The sequence below is a fragment of the Grammomys surdaster genome, unplaced genomic scaffold (genome assembly GCF_004785775.1).
Source record: "Grammomys surdaster isolate TR1022 unplaced genomic scaffold, NIH_TR_1.0 67, whole genome shotgun sequence".
NCBI lineage: Eukaryota > Metazoa > Chordata > Mammalia > Rodentia > Muridae > Grammomys > Grammomys surdaster.
In genome coordinates, this window is record NW_021604569.1 from 6692474 (window position 1) to 6701420 (window position 8947).

The 8947-nt window shown below is 41.4% G+C and overlaps 1 protein-coding gene across 3 annotated transcripts in view; it reads left to right on the forward strand.

Moving 5' to 3' along the window:
* Kiaa1841 (KIAA1841 ortholog) overlaps positions 1 to 6135 on the forward strand; it is a 61142-nt gene extending 55007 nt beyond the window's left edge. For all 3 annotated transcript variants that reach the window (XM_028778077.1, XM_028778078.1, XM_028778080.1), the window contains 2 exons: positions 2505 to 2596; positions 3865 to 6135. In XM_028778077.1, coding sequence (XP_028633910.1) covers positions 2505 to 2596; positions 3865 to 3901 — 129 coding nt within the window. In that variant the 3' untranslated portion in view covers positions 3902 to 6135. The remainder of the gene's footprint in view (positions 1 to 2504; positions 2597 to 3864) is intronic.
* The last annotated feature ends 2812 nt before the right edge of the window (positions 6136 to 8947 follow it).

An 8947-nucleotide genomic window follows, 5' to 3' on the forward strand; every position in this document is an offset into this window, starting at 1 on the left:
ATAATTTAAAATAATAATGAGTGTGCAGACAAGGCAAAGGATTAGCTGAGCCTCTTGAAGAAAGGGCTGCAGGGAACAAATAGAACAAATAGAGCATCGTTTGTCATTAGAAAAAGGTGCTTGTGAAGATGTGAAGCAAATGGAATTCTGCTATACAGTTTGTACAAGAGCAAAGGTGAGTGGCCATTATATAAAATAGTATGACAGTTTCTCATAAATGCAGTGCATTTATAGTGCATTGTTCATAATTGTGAAAAACTAGAAAGACCCCAAAATGATGTCCTTTACATGATAAATGTGACTAGAAAATTCTGAGATTGCCTGGATCTAAAAGGACTAGAAAAGAGATAGAGGAAGCTTAACTCAAAACAGTGTGCATTGTGCACACCTATAGTGTCAGCCCTCGGGAGGATGTGGTTGGATGACAGCCACAATTGAATACTTTTCTGTTTGTTTGTTTGTTTGTTTGTTTGTTCGTTTACTTTATATCCTGATCGAAGGCCCCACCTCCTCCCAGTTCCGCTCTCACACAGCCCCTCCCTCATCTCTCCCCTCCCCTACTCCTCTGAGAGGGTGAGGCACTGTTGCACATCAAGTTGATGCAGGACAGGATATATCCTCTCCTACTGAGGACAGACAAGTCATACTAGTTAGGGGAACAGGATCCACAGGCAGGCAACAGAGACAGTGACAGCCCATTCTACTTGTTGGAGGACCTGCATGAAAACCAAGCTGTACATCTGCTACATATGTGCAGGGAGCCTAGGTCCGTCCCATGCTTGCTCTTTGGTTGATGGTTCAGTCAATGGGAGCCCCCAAGGGTCCAGGTTAGTTGACTCTGTTGGTCTTCTTGTGGAGTCCCTTTCCCCTTTGGGTCTCTCAATCCTTCCCCCAACTCTTCCACAAGACTTCTCTAGCTCCATCTGATGTTTGGCTGTGGGTCTCTGTTTCTCTCTTCATCAGCTGTTGGGCGGAGCCTCTCAGAGGACAGCCATGCTAGGCTCCTGTCTGCAAGCATAACAGAGTATCATTAGTAGTGTCAGGGATTGGTTCTTGCCCATGGGATGGGTCTCAACTTGAGCCAGTCATTGGTTGGCGGTTCCCTCAGTCTCTGCTCCATCTCTGTCCCTGCACATCTCGTAGGAGGACAGATTTTGGGTTGAAGGTTTTGTGGTTGGGTTGGTGTCCTCATCCCTCCACTAGGAGTCCTGCCTGGCTACAGGAGGTGACCACTTCAGGCTCCATATCTCCTCCTGGTCTCATCTAGAGTCACCCCATTGTCTCCTGAGGCCTCCCCCATAACGCTAAAGATGCTCCACCATCCCACAAGGACACTGCTCAACTGTGTTCAGTCGAATACTTCTAATCTCCAGGTTCATTGGGCACTGACCCAGCTCCTCTCTAGCCTTACTAATAATGGAGCTAGGCTCCAGGACCTGCCTTTTCTTTTTCCGCTAATTTCTATAACAGTTCACCAACCCCTTTTCTTTCAAAGAACCCTCAGGCTTAAGAGTATTTGGATGCTAGGGAAGTAATTCAGTTTATAGAAGGCGCACCCAGCATGCTAAAGGTCATGTGTTTGATTCCCAGTACTATATAAAGCAGATGTGGTAGTACAGTTCCTGCACTCGAAGGGTGGAGGCAGAAATTCAAGGTCATTTTTGGCTACTTACTTTCAAAATCAGCCTAGTCTACATAAGACCCTCCCTAAGGGGAAAGGGGAATTTGGAGTTTAGCAAATAAACTACACATATTTTTAAAAAATAAAGAGTAGAGTCAGAGAAATGACACAGTGGCTAAAAGCAGCATTTGAACTGAAGCTCAGATTCCAGCCCAAGACAAAAGGTTAGGGTTAAGGTTAGGGTATTAGGGTGTTAGGGTGTTAGGATGTTAGGTTAGGGTTAGGGCCTAAAACTTAGCACCCAGGAGAGTGGAGGCAACAGGGCTTGCTGGCTGCAGCCTAGCTGAAAATAACTCAAGTTCCAGGCTCAGTGAGAGACCTACTTCAGAGACAATGCTAAAGGACTAATACCTTCCTCTAGCCTCCACAGGAGCACAAGCACCCAGAGTAAAGCCTCATGTGCATATATATATCCCAACATGGGCAAATCTGTACATTATGTAAAGTTAAGAAAAAGATTGAAAGTGCCACCTACTGTATAATTGCATGTGCATTGTGTTGTAGAAGATGCTAAACCATATGAAGAGACAGCAGCCGAGCGCCGATGGATGTGTTAGATGGTTGGCCTCAGACAGGCTGGGGATGTTTTTAGGTATGATAAGACTGGTCTGTGTGTTCATTGCTGAAGGTTATACAATTGTATACATTTGTCAAAAAACCAAAACTATGTACTAAAATGGTAAGTTTTACTTGCATAATACATCACAAGCCTAAGTTTTATAGATCAAAACTAAAATTATTTTCTAAATTTGGAAGTATGTCATGTTATGTGTTAGACTTTATTTCCTTGAAGATAACTTAATTTTCCTTCTTTGTTTTACAGTTTGCAGGAGGTATTTATTCTAGGCTTGAAGCACAAATCAAAGCCTCAGTGCCTGTCACTGCCCGGCAAAACAGCTCAGACAAAAACCAGAGGTAAATCAGCAGGAAGCAAGCAGGATGCCTCTAGCTTTGCAGAGTAAATCATGTGAACACTAAAAACACGTAGTATGAGTTCAGTTTCTTATTTCATCAAAGTCAGAACTGATTTTAACTTAAAATGCTTTTAAAAGGTCATGGGCACAAACTTTCATGAACATAGAAGGTTTAATATTTTTTAAGTTTTCTGTTTATTTGGCCAGCCCATTCAAGTCAACTGATACCAGTGAGCATGGCCAGGGTTGTAGTGCACAGCCTAGAGTTCCCCAGTGCTATCCTAGCACACCCAGCAGTAGTGATACTGCACTAGTAATAGCAGTACTGAGTAGTACTATTCATTCACTAGTGTGATTGGTGACACTGCCATACTATGTGTAGATTATGTGTTAGTGTTTATGGAAAGCCCCAAATCTTTCCTGTTCCACGTTGATTCTCTCTCATCCCCACCCCGTCTCCTCTCTCTGTTCTCTCTCTCTCTTAGTGTAGAAATAGGCAGAGTGTATTGCAGAGTAGAGGGCAGTATATTCTCAAGCTGTGGAAGTGATCATTGACCAGAGAGAACAATGGTCATCTACATTTTAAGTAGGCTTTGCATTTTTTCTAAAGTCTCTTGAACAATCACCTTTCCTAAGTCTTTATTATGCCCAAGTGGTTGACAGACCTGGTTCGCTCAACCCATTTACAAAGAAGGCAATAGGATGTCTTATTCTTTATCAGAAACCTTCTGAGTATGATATCACCTTACTCCTCATAATAAAATTAAACTGTTAAGTCTTGTGCCATTTGCTATCACAAATTTTCTGTTAGAATGTAAGTTACAGAGATGTGGGCACATGTGTGAGAGATGCTACTGTGCCTGTCCATAATTCTCAACCCTACAAAGCTCAGAAGTCAAGTCTTTTCAGACACCTGTGCTCAGTTCCTCTTGAACTGCTGTGATGATCGCTGAACTTTTTACTCTTCTCATATTCTAAATGTTCCCTTGTTCCCTGAAGCAACATTGTGTTCAGCCAGTCATTTATTACAGGTCTGCTCCTGACCTATAGTATGCAGTGGACATATGATATTCTCTCCCCCCAAAAAAAATATTTTTAAAAAATCTGAATTCCAAACTGCATCTCACTCCAGGGATTTTAGAAGATTTGTGGCAAGCAACACAAAGTTTCACTGAATGTTGATGTTGTCAAACGGACAGACTAAGGCAGCAACAACATCCTGTTGTTCTAGAAGCAAGTCTGACTTTGTTTTCTGTTTAAAAAACCTAGGTCTAAAAGTCGTTTTGGTCAAGGGCGTCCTGCATAAAGCACCCTAAATATAAAAAAAGAGTGAACGCACACTGTGGACATCTGAAATGCTCACTTCTTGAAGATCTTCAAACAGTGACTGCTAGGTGTTCTGTTAGTTATCCCTGCAGGCCACAAAAATCATGCTACAGTGACTGCTAGGTGTTCTGTTAGTTATCCCTGCAGACCACAAAAATCATGCTCACACAAATATATAGTTAGGTTTTGTTAAAATTTTAACTGTATATATAAATTTTCTTATATAAATTTCTCTTTGTATAATTCTAGGCTGTGTAGAAGATAATTGTAAACTTTACCTAGTTAAGATTCCTAATATTTGTTGCCCTTTATTTATTTGTCAAAGAAGAGGCCTAACTTGTCAAATAACTAAGTTAGTAAGACCCTCAGAAATTAAGGGTTCCTGACTGGTAGTATTACTATGCATGGACACTGATCATTGTATGTTTGTTGGCTGAGTCTTAGGCATAGCATTGAGAAATGAATTTTGTATGATGAACTGTCCAGTGATGGTAAATTTAGTTTGTATGGATATTAAGGAGTGACAAATCTCAAAGCTCTGTTAATAGAGTTTCAAGGTGAGGTTATTTCAATACCATGTTGGTCAAGAAGGGTTAATCTTTTCAGTATTATTACATGGAAAGTACAATGTTAATTCAACTTCTGTTTCTTCAGTTTTTCATGGTTATCTGTAAATCATATCAGCCTAAAATCCGGGCTTTGCCTCTCTCCTCTATGAAGCTAGTGACATTGTGAATCTCCTCAAGCAGCGTGTGATGGGTTTCAAGTAGTGAGTCATTTCAGTTATGTGGCAGACGCAGGCTTCTCAGACCATCCATTCTCTCAGTTTACTTCAACATCTCCACAGTGCATGAGTGCTGGTTACTCAGAGTTATCTTAAAGCTCCCAGATAGACGAGATGGCTGGAAATTTCATATGTTCAAGGAAAATAAAACTATTTTATAGATCATGTTTTAATTCTTTCTAACCAGGTAGATAGCATACTCAGGGAAATTTTGTTCCAGACTGTAAGCATGTACTGAGTTATGTGTTTGGAAATTGTTTATAGGTCTCTGAGAACCATGAAATGCACACTGTTTCTATGTATAGTTTTTCTTTGCCTTGTGATTCATATCTTCAAATTATTCAGAGAATAAGCCTTGATAACGTGTAACAGAACAGCAGTTGTAAAAGAAAAATTCAAGTCTTACACCTAGCTCACACAAAAATAAATTATAATTTTTAGTATCTTTTAGTTGCTATATGAAGCTCTTAATTATTTGATAATTATGTTTTTACTATCTTTGGAAATTTTATTCTGGTATACAGATGCTTTTTAGTTATCTGGTATTTTGGAAATAGCTTATGTCATATTTATTTTCAAGAAAGTGTTTCTTCATATGCAATGTGTTAAGTCCCATGAGTTACCAGCTTATACTTGGCTACTGGATTCCCTGATAGAAGGATTTGGATTTACATGTGTAAGCGGCCTATGATCATTGTCATTAGAAGGGAATATGCTCTTTTGATTCTCACAGATGATAAAGTGTTCATTGCTTCTCCCCAGAGGGGGGCTGGTTTACTGATTGATGTTAACAGACTTTATTGAAATCTGATTCTATACATAATGTGCTTTTTATTTTGTATCTATCTGTGATACATGGACAGGCATTTCTTCTGCCAAGTACTTTTAAGGTTTTCCTTACATTAATTCTGAGTTCAAACTTACTGAAATAAATGGCAATGACAAAAATTGCAGAGAAACTCCCTTGATCTGACTCATTCTGCTGTCTTGAGAACTGGAGTGCTCTATATTCTACATATTTCCCTGGAAAATTAGCTGTGAAAATTGGGTAAAAACCTTAGGTTTTAAGATTATTATTTGAGTATGGCAGCACACCCCATCACTCTGGAAACTAAAGTAAGAAAATCCCACATTCAAGACTCCGTCTTAGAACATATACCAAAGCATATCAGGGCTGAAATACTACAGAGGGCCAGGTGTATAGCTCAATAGTAATACACTTGCCTTGGATGCACAGTAGCCTGGGTTTGATCCCCACTAACACAGGCATGAGTCTGGTAACACTGCTGCTGCAGTTTCCCGACAGTGTATGTATTACCTTTCTTTGCAGTGTTCAGTCAGGAATTGTGAGGTATTTGCTTTGGTACCTGAGGCTGAAACTGTCATATTTTTTTTGCTGATGGCAAATTTAAATAAACATTTAAAAACCATTTTTCTCCAAGCCTGGCAGTAATTCTTCAGCCATCCTCTTGCTATCATTCAGCAACTCCCAGACCAGATGCACTGGGTTACCTGGCCAGTTCAATTCTAATGGGCTAGCCCTCCAAGTCTCCCTAAAATCTGGTCTATACAGGAAGCTAATTCTGGAATAATGTTACAGAATTATTGGAAGTGAGTAAATTAGTGGGTGTAATAAATAGTACAGTACTTTCTGGGTTATAGTAATCTCTCCATAAATATTATGTATTGTTGCATTTATGCTACTATTTGTTTGGAAGGTAGCTTCAAATTCTTTACAGTGAAAGTCTATTGTACCTCTTCCTATAATTTGAATTACAGAGACAGGGCGGAGGGAGAACACGTGTGTGTTTAAGAAGATTCACTACTTAGCCATTTTGTCAGAACCATCTGCTAGCCCTTCTGCTAAGTTGGTTTGTCAAGAATGCCTACCTCTCATAGTGCCCACTATCTGGTTATCATCTCTGGAGGATCAGGGTCCTTGTTCTGCAGGTGATGTCTGACTACGTGGCTTGTCCACAGCAAGAATCTGATTCCATCACTTTAGCCAGAATCATCCTTCCCCCAAATATTTCCTCTTAAGTTTTCATTCAGTGACTCTACAATGCTCTCAGCTAAAACTTCCTGTTTGTCAGGCTGTACTCTGAGTTGAGCCCAGTTTCTCCATTACAGTGTTCCATTGCATTGGTCCCTGTGTCTGGTATAGTAGTCCTCAGTAGTCTTTCTGTTGTGCTTTAACAGGTGCTACTGAGTGTTTTCTGTGACTGGGGGGATGGAGGGCTTAGGAAGGGTCACCTGAACCTGTTTCTCTCCATCTCACTCTCCCTACCTGTCATGTCTTTTACAGATGTGCTACAAATGCTCTGACTCCCCTGGCTGTCACTCGTACTTCCTATAATCTGTTACAGAGCAACTCTGATGACTTAAAATATGAGTAATTTTGTATTCATACTTTAATATTCACAGATTGCCACTCTGCTTTACTCTAAATCTACCCAGCAAGTCCAGGAAAAATCCAGCCTCAGCTTAGATGAGAAAGTTTCCACTGCCTCAGCTTCTCTCCCTGACCACAGTCCGACTACCTGCTCCCCTCAGTAATTCCCACTTCACAGGAGCTGTCCCACTATCCACAAGGCGCTTTCATAGAAACCACATTTTGGGTTAGAAGTTACTTCCTCACCGTGAGACTCCTTTCCACTGCCCAATATAAAACCTGTCTTGTCATAGGCTATTTCTGTAGGTGTCTGACATGGCTCTGACACAGTGCTTACTTGTTGGCTTGTGTGGCTCCCGTTACAAACTGTGAGTCCCACAAGAGCAGACCCAACTTTTGTTGACCACTTTAGGTGTCCCAGACCGTACAATGATTAGAGGAGATGAGCCAGGCTCTGTTTCCCTGGAGTTCACTTGTGGGGTGTCTGTCTGAGGCCTGTACTGATCCAGCAGCAGCAAGGTCATAGGATCTGCTAGATCCTCAGCACCTCAAAGTGAGTTCTCAAGACCAGTCTGACTCACATTCGTAGGGAGATATACCAGCCCAGTTTGTTGTGGACTGACACCAAGTGCATTCTGTTGAAACCTACTCAGCTTCAATTGTAAGCAGAGTGGCATTTTAAGTAAGCTAGAGTCATGGCTACTTGACCTCTCACTGGCACACTAGACATGGGTGCTTGGACAGTGATAGGCACTGTAGCGTTTTGTAGGGATAAAATGAGATTACAGGCATCTTCCATCTCACCAGTGATTAGTTTTGGAGTTTCCTTCTGTACCTATCCTCCATCTTGTCCCTTCCAGATGGAATTCACCTGGAGCTTTCCGTTTTTCTGCTGGGTTGATGGCTGGAAAGCCCCAGCATTCGGGTTATAGGCACACACAGCCATCCTCAGACCTCCATGTGGGTGCCGAGGATCTGCACTGTGTTAACCCGCTCAGCCGTCTTTGCTGACCCACCAGTGTCGAGTCTCATGCAATCCTTTCCATCCTTCTATCTCATCCTCCTTTTTCTCTGCTCTTTCTGTATGAAAATATTATAGGCTTTGGGAGATGGCTCAGTAGATGCTTGGTGCACAAGAAAAAAGGCCAGAGTTTAATCCCCAGAATCCATGGTTTTTAAAAAAAAATGTATGATATCTTGTGCTTGTAATCTCACAACTGGGGAGGCAGAGAAAGGCAGATCCCTTGGACACAATAACAAGTCAGTCTAGCCTTCCAGTGAGAAACTTTGTCTTGAAGAAGAGCATGGATAGAAGTCACTTGACACATGTGTGCCAACACATACCTGTGCCACAAACACATAATACACTCACATTTAAAATAGTAGTACACAGAGAAAATGAACAATGGACAGAGTCTCAGAGATGGTGCCATTGATCTCAGCTGGGTGCATGTTGTGACTGTGGGAAAAGAAACAAACATCAAACAGGCAAAGCAGCTGAAAACTTAGCACGTCTAAGAAGTTCCAGAAACATCAAGGACTTAAGCACATTCACAAACACATAATTGTAGTAACAGTGCTGAGAGACAAAGCCCTGAGAAAGATGACTCATCACCCACAGGAATCCCACTAAGAGCCACCTACCAGACCAGTGTGGGGTAGGGGCAATGCTCAAAGTAGACCCTATCAGCACAAATACATTCAGCAAGTTGTCTTGGAAAATAATAGACAAAATGAATATAGGGGTGTGAGTGCACGCACTTAACCTTCGTGGACAGGGCAGTATTCTAACCTGTGTGTCTCTGTGTGTGTGTGTGTGTGTGTGTGTGTGTGTGTGTGTGTGTGTGTGT